Genomic DNA, 21999 nt, shown 5'->3' with positions numbered 1-21999 from the left:
TGAGAGGTTTAGATCTTTTTGCAGATAAGCTTACTCTATTAATTTGACAATTCATGGTGTATTCAATAGTAAGAAAAAGTGGGAGGGTGACATGCTGTATGAAGTAATGAAATTTTTGGTTATGGTATACTCATGGTAAGAATATACCCAGATCCTTGACATAACATGGCCTCGACAATGCCCCCTGCATACACACTACTTGGACTTCCTCCAGTCACTATCTGGCAGAGTAGAGGTAGCAAGATTATACACTAGCTGATCTGGAAGCTTCCTAGAGAGTTACCAATAGGTTCGGTCCAGTGTAGTAACTAGCGGCTGGCCTGCGAACACCATTTTAGACCTGTACCCTCAAAATGTAAGGAAGACTGGATCTCGCTATGATGTCCATCATAACCTCAAGTCATCAGTCATACTGCATGATGGAAGAGATGGGGAAGGGTTGACTGGAACTTAGCTATGGAGACTAAACATGGGTTCCACCACTTCAAGCCACCAATAAGCAAAGTGGTGGTATTGCACTGGTTGATGAGTCATCTACCACCTAGTGACCTGAAGCAAAATGACCACTTTGCACAATACCATCTTGAAAAGGGTAAACAGTAAAAGTGGCACAGTTTATTTTTATTTCCATGGCCCATATCAATGTATTACTTCAGAGGAATAATGGAGGAAGAAGAAAAGGTGAAAGGAACAGAAAGAGGACATAGGGACCTCTACTCCCTAGTATTCACCAATAGATTGGAGAAAGAAAAATATAAGGTGTAAGAAAAGAAAAAAACAGAAGAAAATATATTAGTTTTCTACTCTGAAATTTGGGCACGTAACTGCCGCCGTCCTCTTAACTATAGAATAGGCATCCACAAGGACTTAACTGTCTGTGTGGATGCCTATTCTCATTACAATGCTAAAATATGCAGTTATCTATAGATTTGTTTTTGTACTAAATCATTATCACATAGTTTTTGCACTATGTGATAATGATTTAGTACACCTTAAATTCTACTGTACATTTTCCAACAATAATAAGTTTTGATGCTTGGTTACATTTTTTGGGGCACAACATACAAGAAGACAAAACACACGATGCTCATCCTCTTAGTTAAGAGTCTGAATAATTCTTAATAAAGGAAAGTAATTACTTTCCTTTATTAAGAATTTTGATTATCACTTTCTTAGGTCTATTACAAATGCTTGGAAGACACCAGCGAAAAAAAGGTGATAAAAATGACGTGTCTGATTACAGACCCATAACCTTGCAAAACAGCGTGGCTAAACTCTTCGACACAGCAGTACACAAACATCTCTTCGAATTCTTCAGGCCTTTCATCGATCCGAATCAACATGGTTTCTGCAGTGGCAAGTCAGTAGTCACAAATTTACTTCCTTTCTGGCAATACACCTCGGAAGCTCTTGATAACCACCTACAAGTTGATGCAGTCTACAGAGACATATCTAAGGCAGTTGATAAAGTCCCGCACAAACAACTTCTGGAAAAACTTAAGCTATATGGTATCTGTGACCCTTTGCTCTCATGGCTACGCAGCTATATTGCGCATCGTTCCTTGAGAGTTATCATCAATCAAGTGAACTCAGACTGTTTTATACCACTAAGCGGAGTACCACAAGGCTCTCCCTTAGGTCCTCTTCTCTTCATTGTTTTCGTAAATGATCTTCCTTCTTTCATCCACACCTCCAATGTTCAAGTTGCTCTCTATGCAGATGATCTTAAGATCTACTCAGCAGTGAAGGAGATCACCGATTCTCAATAGCTTCAATGTGCTCTCAATAAATTCTCTCTGTGGCTATCTCTGAATGGCTTGTCTGCTAACCCCTCGAAGTGCAAAGTAATCTCTTTCTCATCTTGCAGATCTCCACAATTAATGAATACGGAGTACACTGTTAACTCTGTGATCATCGAAAGGTGTGACCAAGTTAACGACTTGGAGATTCTCTTTTCCAGCAGTGCTGGAAATTCGATGCCCATGTCCTTAAAATCACCAGCAAAGCATTCAAAACACTGGGATTCATCAAACGGAACACATACAAGTTCAAAAACTACAGATATGCGGTTATCCTTTATAAAACTATTGTTCTGCCAATCCTTGAATTCAGTTCACCCATCTGGAATCCTCACACAAAGACTTTAACTAACAAAATTGAAGCAGCCCAAAAAAATTTTGTCCGTTACCTTACGTACCGCAATCCTCTATTCTATCACTGTGTATTATGAATCGCTGTGTGATTACTTTCATCTGAGGCCTCTGTGCACTAGAAGAGTTACTGCTGACATCGCCCTTCTAGCCAAAGTAATCACTGGAATCTATGAAGCATCTGATATCCTGAGTAAAATAAACTTCAATGCTCCCTGTAGACAAGTCAGGAACCTTACACCGTTTCGCCTTGACTCGGCCAACACGGACTTTATGAAGTTCAGTCCACTGAACAGAATCAGCAAATCAGCAAATGACTCTCTCTCATTGACTCCTTTGACAACTCCCAATCACTGATGAACTCCATCCACAAGTTTGCCTCTTCTCTTAAACTGCAAAGTGACTAGCTCACATCTAATTATTGTAGCTTATTATTTGTTATATTATTTTTCTATTCTCTAACGGATTAATTATTACTTGTTTTACCGGTAACTTAACTTCATACAATCCTCTTTTGTACATATGCTTTTATTGTTAGAATCTATATCAATGTTTATCGTCCTGTTGGATTTCATATTATTGTTATGTTTATTGATCTGATCTCAGATACACTGTTAATGGTTACCTGTTGTGTATCTTGCTATTAATAAAGTAAAATAAAATAAAATAAATAAATCACTAATTAAAATATTATAACAAACTTACTTTAGCAATAAAAGCACCTCCTTGCTTTAATACATGAGTTGTAATATTCAGTGCCTACAAAATTATAAATGTAAAACAATGAAAAATATATTAATAAAAGATTTATAAATTAACAGTTATTACTGCGGGGCTAAATACGATACTAGAAATCCTAAACAAATTTAAGGCAAAAAGCAAAAAAAATACTACAAGAGCTCCAAAACATTGTACATGTAGAGTGTAGCTTCATTCTTTAAATTTCAATGAGAAAACTGGTTTTACTATTTAATTCATTGATCTTATATTGTAGAGGCACTCACTCTGAACTGCCTTGGTATTGCAGTACCCTAAATAAAAAAAAATTTTTAAAAAACACTACTTTGATGGTATAAAAGTACAGTGGACCTCCGCTTTACGATTGGTTCGCTGTACAATCAAATCACTTTAAGATGGACTCTCCCTAAAAAAATACCGGTCATTGTGATCATGTTTGTGAACTGAATTTTAATTCTATTAAATGGAGATACTAATAAGCAAAATTAGGAGGAATATTATCCACAGGCCATAAAAGTAAAGATATAAAGCACAAATTTACACTTTATCACCTTACCAATTAACAAAATAAAAATAAATTTACACTTACGTACATAGCTTAATTAACACTGTAATATATACATACTAACTAATTGATATTTCTGTTCACTGACATTTTTGGGTTGTGAAATTTAAAAGAGTAAAAAAAGATAAACAATCAAAACAAAGCAAAATATACAAATTGCAATTAACACAAAATGTGCAAGTTGAGATAAGGAGTAACAAGTTTATGGGGGAAAAAAATGGGAATGAAGAGAACATTCCGAAAATTTATTTATGTTTTTTTATAGGATTGAAGTTTACATTGAAGGGGAAACACATTTTAACACAATAACGTAAAAAACCCACAGAATTCCAGCTATCGGTATTACGGCAAATGCAATACGATCGAGTTTACTACCCATTTATAATAGACTGCACTAACAGAAAGCCCAATAAACCAGAAACTGCAAATTGTTTTTTAAATTTTATGGTAGTGACCTCCAGAAATGTGCTTTACAAAAATATCACAAAAACATTCAAGTTTGATTCTTATAACCAAACATGTGATAATGATGAAAGTGTAGTGCATTTTAATGAAATGAATTGGTTTTTTGAAATGTTATTCTATAAAGCAGCTGATTCTACCGTTGGTGCAAGGGCTGCTTAGACCATATTGCACCTATCAGTGATATGAAAGTTATCAACGGTGACTGTTATGAAAACAGTCAGAGACAATCATATAATTTTATTCATTTAAGAAAGCAGAATAAATCTAAGGGATTAGCATCGTTGCCTATGATATAAGGGAGTTTTAAAGGTTCTTTTAGATTTGGAAGGAAGGTGAATGAGCATTGCCGAGCATGTTTGTACAGAGTGCATTCAACAAGAATGTGCTTCATTGTGAGCTGACAGTTGCATTGAAAACACTGTGGAGGATCATTTTCTGTGAGGAGAAATAGGTGAGTAAACCAGCTGTGACCGATTCATGCTCTGTCTAAGATTACTTCTTCCTTTCTGTTAGTAAGGAAACTAGAGGTCCATAACTGTGGTTCTGGTTTTATTCGCAATAACTTATCTGTTTGAGCTTGCCATAGAAGTGTCCATTGTTCCTTCCGTATCCTTTGTATCATAGGTCTGTAATCAACATATGGAATGCAAAAACCTGAAGATGCTGGGTTAGATGGATGTTTCTGGGATCCCAGTGTGGCCTGGGAACCAGCAGAAGATGACTACTTTCTGGCATTCCTCAATATGAATCATCTTACTTCTTAAAGGATTGGTTGGTGAGGAGGTATTTTGTAAGAATACTAGTGTACTCTGCAAGTCTGTATATATTATGGAGAGTCTGTATATTTTAATGGAGAGATGGACAATATTTTCTAGGGCAAGCTTGATGGCGAATAACTCAGCTGTATAACTGTTGCATTCAGTAGGCACAGATACAGAGATAGTGTTAAAAGGGGAAACTGCTGCAGCACCTACTTCACTATCAGACTTTGATCCATCTGTGTATATTTTCGTGAAATGCAGATAATTTTGTGTGTAAGCAGTATGAAGTTGTTGCATGTTAATATTTATCCTTCGTATCATAGGTCTGTAATCAACATATGGAATACAAAAACCTGAAGATGCTTCAGGTGAATGCAAGGGAATCTTTTCCCCAATTTAGGAAGTAATTGTCACAGGATGGATTAATACAGGACCATGGGGGAACTGAAGTGTTTGGATCTTGAAGGACTTTTTCAAGGTGTGCATTTCAACTTTCTGATAGAGCCTGCAATCTGATGCCAGTAGGTTGAACTGCTCTGGGTTTATTTCTGTAAAACATTTTAAACTGTAGATCACTAAGTATAGGCCAAATTGAATGGGTAGGCATGCTTTGAATTTTAGCAGCATAATTCAGAAGTAGCACCTTTCTTCTGAGGCAGAGTGGAACTTCATGGGCTTCAGCATAGAGACTTTGTACTGGTAATGTTCTATAAGCACCTGTAGCAATCCTGAGGGCAGAAGGTTGAATAAGAGCAAGCCGTACTAGCACAATCTCCCTAGCAGAGTCATACACCGAGGCCCCATAATCAAGACGAGATCTAATTAGAGTTCTATACAGGTGAAGTAAGGTGTAACGGTCTGCACCCAATGTTGTAGAAGAAAGAACCCTGAGAATGTTCTTTTTTTTTTTTTCTGGCAGGTCCGGAGATATTTGATATGTTCTAAAAAATTAAGTTTACTATCAAAAATTAGACCGAGGAGGCGACTGCTACTCATAACTGAGATAGGATGATTTGTCAGGAGTAGCTCTGGGTCAGGATGCATCCCTCGTTTGTTACAAAAGTGAAGGTCACTAGATTTTTGATGAGATAGCCAGTAACCATTCTGTCATCCATAGTTCAATATTGTTTATTGAGATTTGTAGTTGCCTTTCAATGAAGTTCATATTCAGCGAACTGCAGGAAACAGTCAGATCATCGGGCATAGAGGTATGAGTTCAGTGTTGGGAATATGTCTGATAATATGATTTATTCTGAATGCAAATAAGGTAGTAATGAGAACTGAGCCCTGTGGGACTCCTTCCTCTTGTATATAGATTTGCGAGAAGACTTGTCGGTAACGAACTTGAAAAGATCTATACCGAAGGAAGTTTTGTATGTAGCATGGTAAGTGGCCTCTCGGGTCAAGGGAATGAAGATCTTTCAAGATACCAAAATGCCAGGTGGTATCAAAGGCCTTCTCTATGTCAAGGCAGACCATGACAAGATGCATTCCTGATATTTGTTTCAGCTTTGACCATAGGATCCAGGGGTGACCAATTTTTTTCTGAAACCAAACTGGTTTTCAGATATTAGATGTTTTGAATCCAGATACCATGTTAATCAGCGGTGTATAATTTTTTCTAAAGTTTTACTCAAGCAACTGGTAAGGAAATGGATCTATAGTTGTGGGGGATAGAATGATCTTTCCCTGGTTTCGGAATTGCCAGTACATAGGAGTGATGCCAGCGAGAGAGGAATGAATGTTCAATAAACATACGGTTTTAAAAGGTCAGCAGCAAGGATAATGCTTTGTTATCTAAGTGTTGAAGCATTATGTAATACACTCTGTCGGGATGAGCAGCACTGTTCTTTGAGGAATATATAGCTTCATGAAGTTCGATCATAGTAAGTGTCTGATTGCATGGTACAGAAGCGGTGGTTTTGAAGTTAAATTTTGATTTTTTGGCTGAAGCTTTGATCTTCTGAAATGATGGATCATATGAGGTCGAGGCAGACAACTGGGAGAATACGGTCCTTAGAGTATTCGCAATCTCTACGGGAGTAGAAAGCTCCTGTCCATTCCAATTGAATATTGGTGAGGATAATGGAGGAAATTTGCCATTTAGTTGTCTTATTTTTTTCCATATTATTCTTACATCAGTATTTTTATTTATTGAAGTTGCAAATCGGATCCAAGAGTTTCTTTTAGCTTTCTTTCTGATGTGTCGGTTGTTATTGTTATTTGTTTTTTTTTTTAGGAGCATTAGTAACTAAGGCCATATTGCTCTGCTGATGTGTTGGGCCTTGGCTCTGAGTTTCTTATAATTTGTAAGATTATTGGTAGTAGGGTATCTGCAGAATATATTCCACGCTCGGTTTTTTTCTTTTTTGGCATTCTTACAATCCTCATTCCACCAATAGTTTATGGGTCTACAGATGTCTGACTGTGACTGTGGGATAGCAATAGCTGCAGCTGCTAGAATTTGTTTGGTGATATGATCAGTGATGTGTCAATTGGGAAAGATTCGATAATCTGTTTATCAGATTGGGCCAAGGTATACCTTGGCCCAATGTGCCTTGGAAAATTTCCATTTTATCTGGTTTTTTTGCAGTTGAAGAGTGTGATGTTTGAATTTTACAGATTAATGGGTAGTGGTCACTGTTTAGTGCACTAATAGGCAAACTACGGCCCGCTGGCCAGATGCGGCCTGCCTAGAGGTTCTATCCAGCCCACTGCAGATTTTAAAACAATAGTATAGAAATTTTCAATTTCAATGTTTTAAAAAAATTCATTTAAGGGCATGTTCCATTTTTTGCATATGTTGCATATGCAAAAATTTACATAGAAATTTGAATATTTTTTGCATATGCAAAATATAGTTGTGATAATTTATATAGAAATAGATTTAAAAACTTTTGCACGTGCAAAAAATGGAACCCGCCCTAATAAACATGTATAAATTTATTAAAATATACTTATTTGCTTTTATATTTAAATAAAAAAATAGAAAAGATTTTGAAAGAAGAATTTGAATATACTGCTTACGAGTTTATATTAAAGCCAACAGAGGCACTAATTTTTGTCCACATGACCACATCAAATAACATTAGTCGGTTTAGGAATGTGTGCGAAGTGGGAACCTACCGTTGAATGGAAAGATGGTGAACAGGCCGACACATTCCAACTTCATAAATGTTGAATGTTAGTGTCATCATGGTGAAATTATTAAAAATAGTATTGTTGTTGGTGCTTATGAGTTTTATTGTGGATATTAGTAAAATATTTCAACCCCAAAATGTCTACTAAAAAATGTAAAATTGATTCAGAGTGCCATGTTTTCAAAGATGAATGGACCTGGAAGTACTTTTTCACAGTTGTAAAGGATAAACCACTGTTGTCTCAACTGCAATGAAACCGTAGCAGTCTTCAAAGAATACATTTCCCGTCACTTCACTTCTAAGCATAAAAATTCCGATTATGAAGCAATGTCCGAATATGAAAGGAAACGAAAAGTAGATCTTCGCAAAAAATTATCAAGTTACCAAAATTTTTTTTAAGAAAAAAAATAGTTCTCAGAAAGCAGCTACACATGAAGGTTATATTGTAGCATACAATACTGCTAAAAGTAAATTTTTAAAATATACTATTTTTTTGAGTCTTTATTGCATTTTATAATAAATTACATTGACCCGCCGAAATTTTTTCTTTTTTTTTTTTTTGGCCCACTCCTAAAAAAGTTTGCCCATCACTGGTTTGGTGGATCATCTAGAGCTGTCCACTCAACATTAGGAAAGAGGATTGGAGAGCATATAGATAGGTCTATTGCAGACACTGTTCCTGTTGGGAGATGAATGTAAGTTGGTGAACAAGTATTTAGGATGGTCAAGTTTTGTCTATGAATAAGCATTTCAATGAGCTGCTCTCGTCCATCTGCATTGGGAGAACCCTACAATGGATGGTGTCCATTGAAGTCGCCCGATAAACAGAAAGGAGTTGGCAACTGCAGGATAAGACCTTCAAGTTCGTGATACAAGGATGATCGGGTGGATCGAAACAAGAGTCAGAGTGATGCCAATTGCTAATCGGATAGCAACGGCTTCTATAGAGGTTTGTAAAGAAATGCATCTGCATGGGACTCACAAATCTATGAGAATGGCTACTCCACCACGAGCATTATTTGCAACAGATCTATCTTGTCTGAAAAGAGTATAGTTTTTTTATCAAGGGAGATACCTGAGGCATCAGATATGTCGCCTGTAAGCAGATGCCTACTGGATTATGCTGCTTAATTATGTTGTATATGTCATCAATATTGCTCCTAAAACCTCTACAATTCCATTGGACAACATTGTTCATTGTTTCAATTTAGATGACTGTTTTTTTAGAAGTCTGTTTGACACTGACAATTTTAATCTTCTCTTTTTGAGAAAACAGGTCTTGTGTATTTCATCCTAAGGATGGATCTCCAGAATGGTTTCTGTATCATCTTGACTGGAAATTTCATTAGTATCCATAAGGGAGAAGTCAAACGTCTGTTTTCGATTATAATCTGCATTCTCTGCTTGTACGGATCTTACGTGAGGTGCATCGGCAGAAGATTGTATCGTGACTGGCGTGCTGTTAGCTCTGCTAGAAATCTGTTGCTTTGAAGGTTGAGGTACAGAGCTGAGCAGGGAATGAGCCCATTCCGAAATAGAGATATTTGGAGGAATTGATGTATCAGTCTGGACTGATACTGAATGAAACTTTTTAGAGATTCAGCATATGTGCGTCTAGGTATCATTAGTTGTATTTGCTTTCTTGCTTCTGAGAACGAAACTTTCTTTTCTATTTTATATTTCCGGATTTTTTTCTCATATTTCCATTGTTCACAATTTTTAGAAAAGGCTGGATGGGGCAGAGCGGAGCCTGGGCTTTACAGTCAGCCTGGGAATGATCTTTTGAACCACAGTTAGGACATACTGTGGACAAATAAGGACTTCATCTTTTTTTCATCATAATTCGTTTTGCCTGTGTGATTTTCTGATCCTGCAGTTCCTGAACGATTTCTTCTTCTGAGACATTCATTAGGTCCCATTCAGAAACAACACCTTTGGATGAATTAAGTGTGGCATGTTGTGGGGATACCTTAACTGGAACTTCACCAAATGATTCAGAGATTCAGAGTATTTTGAGTTGATGGTCTCAACAAGCAGGTCGCCAGATTTCAGTCGTCATACCATTTTCGGGGAGTCAGCTACGCCCTCAAAATATTTTTCAATGAGTAATGACCTAAGAATTGGTTAGTTAGCAAATGCAGAATGAGAAAACTTGGGTTTTCCATTCAGGAGCATCTGTTCTCAGTCTCTTTGGATTGGATAAGTCATTATCGGGTATGTGCAAATCCAATGAATTTGGATTTGCAGTCCTAATAGGTGGAAAATTGTCACAGTCCATGTTCTGCTCCTTTTGGCCCTGGGTGTTGGTTTTACCACCCAGGTAAAACAACAAGGTGACCGAGCAGCTAAGTTAGTTAGTTAGTACTACAGTCGATTCCGGTTATTTGGGACACATCGGGACTAGTGCATTTTGGCCCGATTAAGCGACTGCCACAATTATCCGAAGTTTCACGTAAATAGTTAAAAATACAATGGACCCCCAATTTACAATTGGTTCACTGTACAATCAAATCACGTTACGATAAGTACCGTTCACTATACGATGTGTAGTAAGCGCCAGTCATTGTGATCACGTTTGTGAATTGAATTTTAATTTATTAAACAGCAATTCTAATTAGTGAAAATAGGAGAAATATTATTCACAGGCTATAAAAGTAAAGATATATTAAGCACAAATTTACCCTTTATTACCTTACCAATTAAAAAATTAAATGATATGTGAAATTCGGAAGAATATACGTAATAATTGGAATAATTAATATGTACTGCAATATGTACATAATAACTAAACTAGTTGACATTTCTGTTCACTGACATTTGTCGGTGGGGGTTAAAATTTAAAACAGTAAAAAGATAAGCAATCAATAACAAAAAACACAACACACACACAAATTGCAAGCAACATGATACATGCAAGTGAGAAGGGAGTAACAAAATATGAAGCTTTTAAAATAGGAATGAAGAGAAGATTCTGAAAATTCTTTTTTTTATATGATTGAAGATTCCATAGAAATGTAAACACATTTTACCATAATAACCCACAGAATTCCAGCTGTTGGTATTATTGCAAATTCAATAAGATAAGAGTTTACTATCAGTTTATGATAGATTTCACTAACACAAAAGCCCAATAAGCAGGTGACTGCTAATTGCTTTATGGTTGTGACCTCCAGAAAACCGGCCGTACCACATAGTTCGGTCGAAGACAATCGTAGGGTAATCTCCAGTGCTGCAGTCTCCTGCCCCGATTAAATGGCATTTTGTCCCAATTAAGCGAAGTAAACCCCCTGGCTATTTTCTCGATTGGGTTCTGTTTTTTAAGATTTGCCCCAAATAAACAGCTGCACCGATTAACCGGTGGCCCGAATAACTGGAACCACTGTACTAGAAATAAAAAAACAGAAAGGTAACTTTCCTTTCTGGGCATTTGCCTACTTCTTGTAGTGCGAAAGAGCTACACTAATTAATAAATAAAGAAAACGGTTGTTGAAACAAAATATAATCTATCACTTGAAGGCAACGCTTTGAGGAATGCACAGAAATAGCTTGGTCACGAACACTTCGCACCCAGGGCTGCTGATTCTACTAACCAGTGATCATATTAACATGCGTCTACTTCAACAAACCAATGCTGTGTCTGAATTATTGCACAGTCTTGTCTAGATGATCCTGCAATGCATCTTTAACCAGTGACTTCATTATTTTACCCGGAACAGAAGTTAAACTAACTGAAATTTTCTGAGAAGTGCAGATAGGCTGCCAGGGCAGGTCATGGGGTTTTGTCAATGATATATAGGAATTTTACTAGCAGGGAAAAGGAGGTGATTGTCCCTCTGTATAAGGCAATGGTCAGGCCACGCCTTGAGTACTGCGTACAGGTCTGGAGGCCTCATTTTAGGAAGGAAGTAGATTTGCTTGAGCGTGTACAGAGAAGGGCAACAATATTGGTGAGGGGAATGAAGGGATCCTCTTACCAAGAGAGGCTTAAGTTCTGCAAATTGCAGTGGCTGGAGACTAGGCACCTGCGCGGTGATCTGATTGAGGTGTATAAGGCCTTGAATGGGTTGAGCACACTGAATTCTGATGGGATCCTTCCACTTGTTCAGATTACGAACCTTATGAGGGGGCATAAATTCAAATGAAGAAAAGACAGATGTAGAATAGATGTGCGGAAATTTGCCTTTAGCCAGTGGGTGGTTAATTGCTGGAACAAACTTCCATCTGTCGTGGAAGTTGATAGGTTGAATAAATTTAAGGAGGAACTGGACAGGCATTTGGAGGGAATGGTGTGATTTTTTTTTGGCTAATACTGCATAAGCTCATACACTTGCTTTCTTGCATCACATGCCACTACTACACTACTACTACTTATTTCACTTTATGATAGGGGCTTGCAATTGTCTTTGACCGGACCAATTAATCCTTCCTTTCAGCATTTTTAAACATGTTGGCCATGTGTTTTGTTTTAGCACTAGTAGAGGCATATGATGCAAGAAAGCAAGCTTATGTAGCATCAGCCAAAAAAAAAAAAAAAAAAAAAAATTTCACACATCCATTCCCTCTAAACATTTGTCCAGATCCAACTTGAATTTATTTAAGCTTAACTTCCACAACAACAGATGAATGTTTGTTCCAGCAATCAACAACCTACTGGCTAAAAGCAAATTTCAACACATCTGTTCTATAACTGTCTTTCCTCAATTTGAATTTATGCCCCCTCCGGTTTTGAATTCTTTAGTTGAAGTGATTTTTTTTGTATTTTGCTTATTTGACAGTACCTAAATACAGTACAGGCTGGCCTCGATTAATACATCCTGTGAGCGCATCGCGCCAAACAGAAACACATTAATCGAATATAATAATCAATAGGAAAAATTGTAATTGGTCCTTGATCTCCAGGAATGTCCATAAAGAATTTTAAAAATACCTTTTAAATAACTTTTTAACTGTATACAATGTAAAATATAAAATAGATAATTATGGAATTAAATGTTTATTGCATAAAACAGCGGTTCCCAAACTGTGCACCACAGAATATTTTAAATTTTCGAGGGAAATACAACAAAACTCGACATCGGTCAGACACTTGTAAACTACTAGCTCGGGTAGTTAACAGTTTCAACATTTCTTAGTTGTTTGGACATAGCTACTAAACGGAACTGTTAGTTATTTCTTTGGGTCTGGGTGCACCGTGAAAAAATTACTGAGACACCATAAGCGCCATCAACCGAGAAAGTTTTGGAACCTCTGACATAAAATACATAATGAAGAAATGACTGTTGCGGAAATATTTTAACAGTGAGTGTTAACTTTTTCCAATAGCCGACAACAATCTTCTCTGGGCCCTGGCGAAATAAATATCGCAGAGAACCTCAAACCTTTTGTTTGAGATTCTTTGCGATATGAAAGATTTCATCTAGTTCTCTTACCGTTATCTCCTTCGCGGTAACATTTTCATCAGGCTCATTTAAAAATTTGAATTTTTAAATGCAAGTCTGCATTGACTTTATTAGCGGGAGACAAACAAGTAACACGTCTTCTTCCGATGGTTGACGGAACACACCGAGGCAGGCAGCAGGCAAATGTTTGTTTACTGCCCGTCCGACGCACAGTAAGCTTAATGCACAATTCAATTCTTTTTCAACTATCGCATAAAAAAAAAAAAAAAAAAAAAAAGATTGCGTTAACTGGAAATTTGCATCATGTAAAGTGAAATAATTTTTTTCAAATAGTGGTAACTGAAAAACGTATTAATCGAACTAGCGTTATGCAAGGCCTGGCTGTACTCAGTATTCTATATAAAACTAATACAATTTCCAATATAAAAATCAGCTTTCTAAAAGATAAATAATTTAATTATATATCAAAAATTTCAACTTCCAAAGTCTTGGAATGAATTAGCAAAAAACAAAGTGTTATTGGGTTCACATGATATTTTCACAATGTCTCTGGAACTGATTCATATCATACAGCAGGGGTACAGTGTATATTTGAAGTGTATGCAACTACCTATCCTGAGTTTCAATCCTTTCTGGGATCTCATTGGTGAAAAGGTAGGCACTGTAAAGACCTAAACACCACCCAGTGATGAAATATAGCCACAGTCCTGAGACAGCAAATGGGCAACAAAAGCCTCCACAATACTTGATAAAGGCACTGAGTAGCAAACCTTTCCTCACTGATAGGTACAGAATAAGGCTATGCTTTACATGTACAATAATGTTTATCACTGCAGTAAGTAATATATTATCATTGAGTTGTTTGGTCTTCACATTGCCTACTTACCCAACAGTAAAATAACAAAAAAAGGACTCAAACAGTGGTCTGCATAGGCATATAATTTAAATGTTATCCATGAAATAGCAAATACTGAAGCTCGTTATTTAGATTAGTGGGCAATACACCAAGGCAACTCATGGTGATGTGCTTCCACAATATGAGATCAATGTACTATATAACATAATACTAAACATAAGGTAAAAAATGTCAAAGAAACAAAGCATTTTACATCAAGTGCAATACATTTTTCTAGTTCATTGACAAAACAAAAAGAGCATGTGACAAAAACATGAGGCAATTATGATGCAACATCAAAGCTACATACTAAGACAAACGACTGCCAAACAACAAAAGAATGCCAATGATAAACCAGCATGTACATGTAATGGTAACATTTATGCAATCAATCACCAGTAATTTTTTAATTAAATTTTGGCAAATATGCAGCAGTTTGCTATACTCTGCAAACTTAATAAATAACTAGTCTTCAATAAATCAGTTTAAATGGTTTTTATTATTAACCACTTGTTCCAATTTAATTTCTTAAGTAAAACTAACTAGCCTCAAGACCTGATTACTTTCCAATCTCTGTATTGCACTTCATTATTTTCATTCCAGCTTTTTTTTTTTTTTTTTTTAATCATGAACTGAAAAGGCTATTTATCATTTGAAGAACTGAAGTAGTAAGGAATAAAAAGGAATATTAAATTAGTCTTCTGACAATAGAAATATGGTAACTATTTCTGAAACAGATATATATAAAAGCAGATAATAATTAAATTACTGTTTAACTATAGTGTGATTTGTAGTATAGATACAAAATTAATGCCAAGTTTATACCTACGTAATAAAAATCCCTTAGAACAGTCATATCAGATCTAACAGTTGCTTTCTCCCCCCCCCCCCAACTGCATCCACTGTTAGGCATGTTTGCATATAGCATACATAATAGGTACTTTATATAACAGGCATAGTTTCAAAATATTGTCATGGATAATGTTAATTTTGGATATATAATTAATAAATTTACCTGTTAGCTCTTCTATTAGTAAAAGATACAAATACATACAGCCCATTGCAATTTGGGAGTGACGAAAAAACATTTAATTTTTCAAAATTAGTAGTAAATGGGGCTGCAAAGCTGAAAATTCTATAATTTAGCAGAATATTAACCATAGATGATCACTTCTACAAGCAAATTATTACAAGTGACTTGGGTATTATTCAGGAGAGTGAATTGTGAATATTACTATCATAGAGATCTTAAATTTAGACCATGTTCTAAAATTAACTTGAGCATTTTTAAAAAGTAGCTGTGTGTGTGTGTGTGTGTGTGTGTGTGGACAATACAATTCTGCCTAAAAAATTTCTAGTAAATATAGCAGCCCACTTGAGGGCTTCAATATGTAGATAGCTCACATTTATGATGCTCCTATAAAGCATAATAAGTGTGACCATCATGTAACAATCAGCTAAGCTATTAAACCTGAAACAAGTTAGAGAGCAACTAAGTGATTCACAACGTAAATTTATTCTTACCACCACTGATAAATTTCCAATAATTATAGCATTGAACATAAAATTTTTACACATCTAACTTGTTAAATGAGCTAAATAGCAGCTAAATCTATACACAGGTGTGTGCTATATCCCTGCCAATATTACTAAAAAATTTCTAACACTATACAAAAAAGTTAAATTTTAACTAAATTCCCTTAACTACATTTGAATTCAAGTTTCATAAATCACCTGTGGGTTTTAGGTTCATTATTTCTGGTAGAAACAGATAAGAAAAAACACCACACTAGAAAGTGGGGTCTTTACTTAACATTACAGTTGAGAATTTAGATTTTTCCAGAATTATATTTAACAATTATGCTGTATTAAAGATAGTTAATGATCATAAGTTTCCCAGGTAATACATCAGCATATTTGATTTTAAAATCCTTTTTAAAAGTATTCCTTGTTACCTTGCATCGTTAAAGGAGGGCAATGACTCTCTTTTTAAATGCCAGCTGAGAATTACAAGCTCGAAAAAAATTAATGTTTTGCTATTCTATTTACTTAATTTTCATATTATATTGTACTTTATAAGTAGCTTTATAGTTCTAGTTATGCTCATTATTTTTCTTTTTAATTTAGATAGACTTTTTGTAAGTTACTACTCAATATACATAAAATCGTTATTTCGTTCAAATCTTGCAGCCATTGTTTCCGTATAGAGTGAGTGGTAGGGAATTCAAATTTTGAATTGCGGTAAATAGGTAGCTCTGACATAAAACTAGATAGTGTAATACAAATCACTGTATTTAGGAATCTATTAGATAGTGTAGTATTGAGAACTAATTAATGAAATTTATTAATCTTATTATTTTTCATTGTTAATTTCATTATCATGCCCCAGACTAGAGCAGCAAAGCAACGGGCACAAAGTAGCAGGAGTGCTGTGACAGGGGAGAACAGGGGGGGGCAATTCTCCACGCATCACAGCCTAAAAAAATGTGCAGCTTGTGAAATGTTAGAACCCTCAGGAACAGGACATGATCAAGAGGATGTTTTTGTGTGTTCTAGGTGCAGAGAGTGTCAAGAAACTAGGTGCCAACTCAACATTTTGAAGGGTGCTTAGAGTTTGAAGAGACTGGTAGATGCACTTGAAGGTATTAAAATGGGGAACCCATCAAGCTTCCAGCTGCCCAACTCAATGCCAGAGCTCACTCTTGTGCGTCAGGCAACACAACAGCAATCTCCTAGGCAAAATGCGCTGGTCCCACAGGAGTTAGTTATTGTCGGTGATTCAATTGTTAGGGAGATGGGTAATATATTGTGTAAAAAGGATAGGTGAAATAGGACCAGGGTATGTCTGCCCGGCTCAAAAGCTGATGATATTGTAGAACAGATATCACATTTTAAGGGCACAAAGGGTGATATTGTTGTACACGTTGGCACTAATGACATTAAATGTAGGATATCTGCAGATTTACTTAACAAGTACAGGTCCACGCTGAAAAATATTTGCGAGTTAAGGTTAAATTTGAAAGTATCTGCAATTCTGCGCAGACACGATAGAGGGAGTATATGATGAGACCCTTGTCAATCAATTTGGCCCAGGAGAGATTGTGCAAGGCTCGTGGAGTAGAAATTTTCTCAGTGTGGTCTGTGCTTGTTAACAGGAGAGACTGCTTCTACATGGATTGGATACATTTAAATAGAAGGGGTACAAGAGTGTTTGCTGATGCTATCGAGGCAGCATTAGGTGGGTCAGAAAAGTGCTAACTTGGGGAGGATTCAGACTAAAAGGTTAATAGTAGTGAGTTGTATACAAAGGCTGAGTGAAACATGGTACCAATATCACAATGCATTACAGTGTGGTGGGGTTAAGTGACAGTTAGCAGAGAATGACGGCAAATAGGGTGATGGACAATCGAAGTTCTACTGTACATGTATGTGCTATATACAGGGTGTCTCAAAGATATTGGTACAAATTTTAGGGGAGGTAGGTAACATCTAAAGGAATGTGAATCGCATAGGAACCCATAACTGGAAACGTCACCATAAGCCGGTAGATGGCGCTGTTCATCAGTTTGCGAGAGGGGAAAATTTCTGGTTTACTCATTCAAGCAGTAGTCGCCGCACAAAGAGCATGCATCGATATACGAACTGTGAGCTGGCAGACATGCACCTAGTGTATGGATTAGCAGAGAGCAATGGACGAGCCGATCAATGAATTTATGGAGAACGCTTCCCAGAGAGACATGTACCGGACCACCGTTTGTTTGCGCGTGTGCATCAACATTTGTGCGATTATGGGTCATTTAGAGGTAACAGGAGTAGTGCAGGCAGACCATGTTCGACGCCAACTCCCACCATGGAAGAAAGTGTGTTGAATGCCATCCAGAATAATCCTACTACCAGCACATGTGCCATTGCCTCTGCCTTAGGAGTGTCTCGTTGCAGCGTACAGCGTGTCTGGCACGACGATTCCTTACACCCCTTTCATCTCCAAAGGGTTCAGTTACTGCTCCCCCAAGATCATCCTGCATGTGTGGCTTTTGCGCAGTGGTTTCTCCAAGGAAGTGTTCAAGACTTGAATTTTTGTTTGTTTGAATGTTTTGTTCATGGATGAGGCTTATTTCACTTGGGAAGGCTCATTCAATCAGCACAATGCTCATGTGTGGGCTCACGACAACCCACACGGTGGGCGACACCCCCCCATGCGGCATAACATCGCTTCGCAATAAATGTGTGGGCAGGTATGGTCGGTGACTGCTTAGTCGGCCCATACCTGTTACCATCCCGCATGAACTCCACTAAATATCAGATCTTTCTTGAACAAGTTCTACCAGAGTTACTTGACAATGTTCCAGCAAATGTGAGATGCCACAATTGGTTTGAACAGGTGTTTTTTGGGCATCGATGGATTGGCCGTGGTGGATCCGTTGCCTGGCCCCCACACTCACCTGATTCATAGAGCCTTGATTCATTTCTGTGGGAGTGTCCTCAAATCTATCGGGTATGAATCGCCTGTGGAGACGGAAATGGATCTCATGGCAATACTCGTCTGCACTGCTGCTACTGTCAAAGAAACTCCAGGTGTGTTTGACCGTGTCCGCCAATCCGATCGCGTCTCATGATGGAACCTTCGAGCATCTGTTGTAACATCATGAAATGCATCCATCTCGTACTCCATTGTTAATATTATGTCAAAAAAATATTTGCCACTAATTACTGTCTTGTGTCATTTCTGCTTCTTGTGCCTCTGCTACTACTTACCCATGATGTTTCCGGTTATGGGTTCCTATGCGATTCACATTCCTTTAGATGTTACCTACCTCCCCTAAATGTTTGAACCAATATTTTTGAGACACCCTGTATATTAAAGGGGCCTCAAATTTAAATATGGCCGGGGGCCTATTTCATCCTTAATCCAGCCCTGAGTTAATCAATTCCGTAAATCAATAAGTTTATAGACATAACATAATCCTACTATCAGCACATGTGCCATAAAAAACAAAACCAAACCACTCACACACTTTTGTTACATGCGTCCTACAAGCTTTTGCAGCATTTATGTGTATTACGAAAGTACGAAGCAATGCTGTGGGTCTATAAGCTCCCACAGGATACATATAACAAAAGTGTATGAGTGAGTTTTTTCTTTTTTCCTTTTTTTTACTTACTATGTCTAAACTTATTCTGCTTGATTTGCAGATATTATATAAGATCAAAACAGGTGATGCATAATATAGGTTAATAAGTTTTTTATGCAGTGCACATTGAAGCCTATTTTGAAATGGGTGTAGGTGTTGAAGATAGGTGGAGTATCTCATTTCTCGGATGGTTTTGTTAACTGTATGACTTTTGTTATATCTCAAATATGGAGAGGGGGGAGAACGGAGAGAATCCCCAAGCATACATCTTGATAAGTGCTTAAATTCTCCTGTCTCAAGACCCCAAATTTGGATATACAATGCTCAAGATGTCCTAACCAAGCCTCCATGTAATTCAATAATGCTGATGGAGCTGACATTACGGGTCATATTCCTGACTTAAGCTAGCTGACTTTTGGGCTTTTGCATAATGTCAAGCACAGCCGAATGTTGTACAGAGAATATGTACAAATATCCATATGTTTGACATTTAAAACATCAAAAGAGTTTGGGATGTACAGCCTTACTGTGATCGAGATTTAAAAATAAGGATGAGGTTTCTGGTTGGTACTAAAATCCCCCACCTATACACAGAAATACTTTCTGTTCCTATAACTACCTGCAACTTTAGTTCAGTGCAGATTTCCTCCTCAGAAACTTCAAGGAGATCCCAATTTCAGTTAACACTTCTTGATGAATTTATTGTTTTGTATGGTGTTACAATAATGACTATTCTTGTGATTGAAGTCACTCAGAATAGCTGCTCCGGAACTGATAATAGCACTGCTTGCATTCTTGACATTGAATGCATTTACAAAATTCCCTTAAAGTGGGCTCTTTCCTCAATCAGTAGGCTAAGCCCTGAATGAATGTGATCATACAGTAACATGTATCACTTGACATTAGTGATCACATTCTGGTCCATAGGCTATAAGACTAGTCTCATTGGGAGAAAGAAAGTGAATTTCACCTTTTATTTCATTCATTTATCTTATATGTTGTTTTGTAACAGAATTGTCAATGATCTTCAATGCCCTCTCTGCCAAACTGTTCTTGCTGGAGTAAATCTTAAATCTTTACCAAGAGGTAAAAATAGTAAAACCACTCTTGGAACAAGGATCTGGTGTGCTTTCTTGTATAACATCCAATACCATAGGAAGCTTCTGGAAAATGTTATCATAGTGGTAAACATGTGTCAGTTTCAATATGAAATCCCAAGCGGCACTACCTCTCAAAAGAAGTAAATTAATTATAGGTTAATTTATGACTTATCAAGCTCTTCTCTCATAAGTAATGAAAGGTCCTGGTTAACTTCTTCAAGAACAACCCCATTTCATTGACAGCAAAGACTTGTGTAAAGTACCTCAGAGTCTTACATGACAATCCAACTACTTCTAAAATTTAGACTCACCCTTACCACTCATTTTTCAGTTTATTACAGAAATCAATAACACAATGTCCAAATGTAAACTCTGAAGTTCAGTCTATTATCTATTACTTTTACCCAACATTTTGTGTGTTTTAGATACCCACATTTTTGTGTCCTATTTCACTGTGATAATTCTATAGTTTTTCATTTTGTTACTACAGTGCCTTATACATCACACCTTGCTACAAAAATTATGATTGGTTTCCCTGCCACATCTTTTTAATCTCTTATCATATTGAGCTGTTGTTGTTGTTGTTTAGCTAATCAGCCAACTCTTGGAAACTCTATAAGCAAACTCATTCCATAATGATACCCCCGTCAATGTTCTCACCAGACCAGTTGTCCAGTTTAGGACCTTTCAAGAAGCTCCACATGCTTCTTTAGATACAGCTTCAAGATGAACACAGTGTTCAAAATGTGAATCCTTAATTTACATTTATAGAACAACCCTTATTTGTAGTAAACACTTTACATGCAATTTCCTTTATCTGCTTTGTGACTATTGTGAATGCTCTACTGCTTTATCAAAAAGGAATTACATTAACTCTTAGCTTGTTGATCACAAATCTAAATCAATAATTAATCCGTTTTCAGCAAAACATTTTCTCTGGTTCTCGATGTGTTCAGATACTGCCAGTTTGCAATATCTTTATATTTATGCTACATTCATATTACTATACTGATTGCTCATTTTCTATCCTCAAAACAGGGAAATAATTTTCAGTTCATTTCCAAAGTGGGGGGACTACTTATTTGGCTTCGCAGACAGCGAGAGTGAAAAAATAAATTTAAAAAAATAAAAATAAATCAGTATAGAACTGGTTTGAGAACCTCTAAGAAACAAGGGTGATTCCAACATATTGCTGAACATACGTGAGACGTATGGGACAGGTAACAACATTATTAAAAGAACCAGTAATGGAAATAAGTACAATGATGTTGAGAAGTGGATGACGGTATGAGAAATGATCATTTTAGGACTCACTGCAATTAACAACTGACTGGCTAAAAGAAAACTTCCTAAAATCAGGACCTTTTACCCATAATTTGAATTTATAACCCCTAGTTCCAGTAATTTAACACTTATTTTACACCTACACTTATTTTACATGCCATGCAAAGAAAGCACTTTGCTACATTCATTTTAAAAAAGTTTAAATTTAATTTTAGAAATTAGAGATGCCACATTTCTAACCTTTCTGTATCTTCTTTAATGAATATAGAATTAAAAGAACCTTTACTTACATTTTATGAACCGGGGGGGGGGGGGGGGACTCTGAACAACTGTTTATAATTTTGGATTATCAAGGCTTATCATGACAATA

General features: G+C 36.6%; 1 protein-coding gene across 4 annotated transcripts in view; it reads right to left on the bottom strand.

Moving 5' to 3' along the window:
- The window catches only part of Trm7-32 (tRNA methyltransferase 7-32), a 204503-nt gene that overhangs the window by 84217 nt on the left and 98287 nt on the right, over window positions 1-21999 (bottom strand). For all 4 annotated transcript variants that reach the window (XM_090385277.1, XM_090385281.1, XM_090385278.1 and 1 more), the window contains exon 6: window positions 2856-2909. In XM_090385277.1, coding sequence (XP_090241403.1) covers window positions 2856-2909 — 54 coding nt within the window. The remainder of the gene's footprint in view (window positions 1-2855; window positions 2910-21999) is intronic.

The sequence above is a fragment of the Mastigoproctus giganteus genome, chromosome 11, assembly GCF_048544385.1.
Source record: "Mastigoproctus giganteus isolate SK-2022 chromosome 11, ASM4854438v1, whole genome shotgun sequence".
In the NCBI taxonomy this organism is placed as follows: Eukaryota; Metazoa; Arthropoda; class Arachnida; order Uropygi; family Thelyphonidae; genus Mastigoproctus; species Mastigoproctus giganteus.
This window is presented reverse-complemented; position numbering and strand designations above follow the sequence as displayed.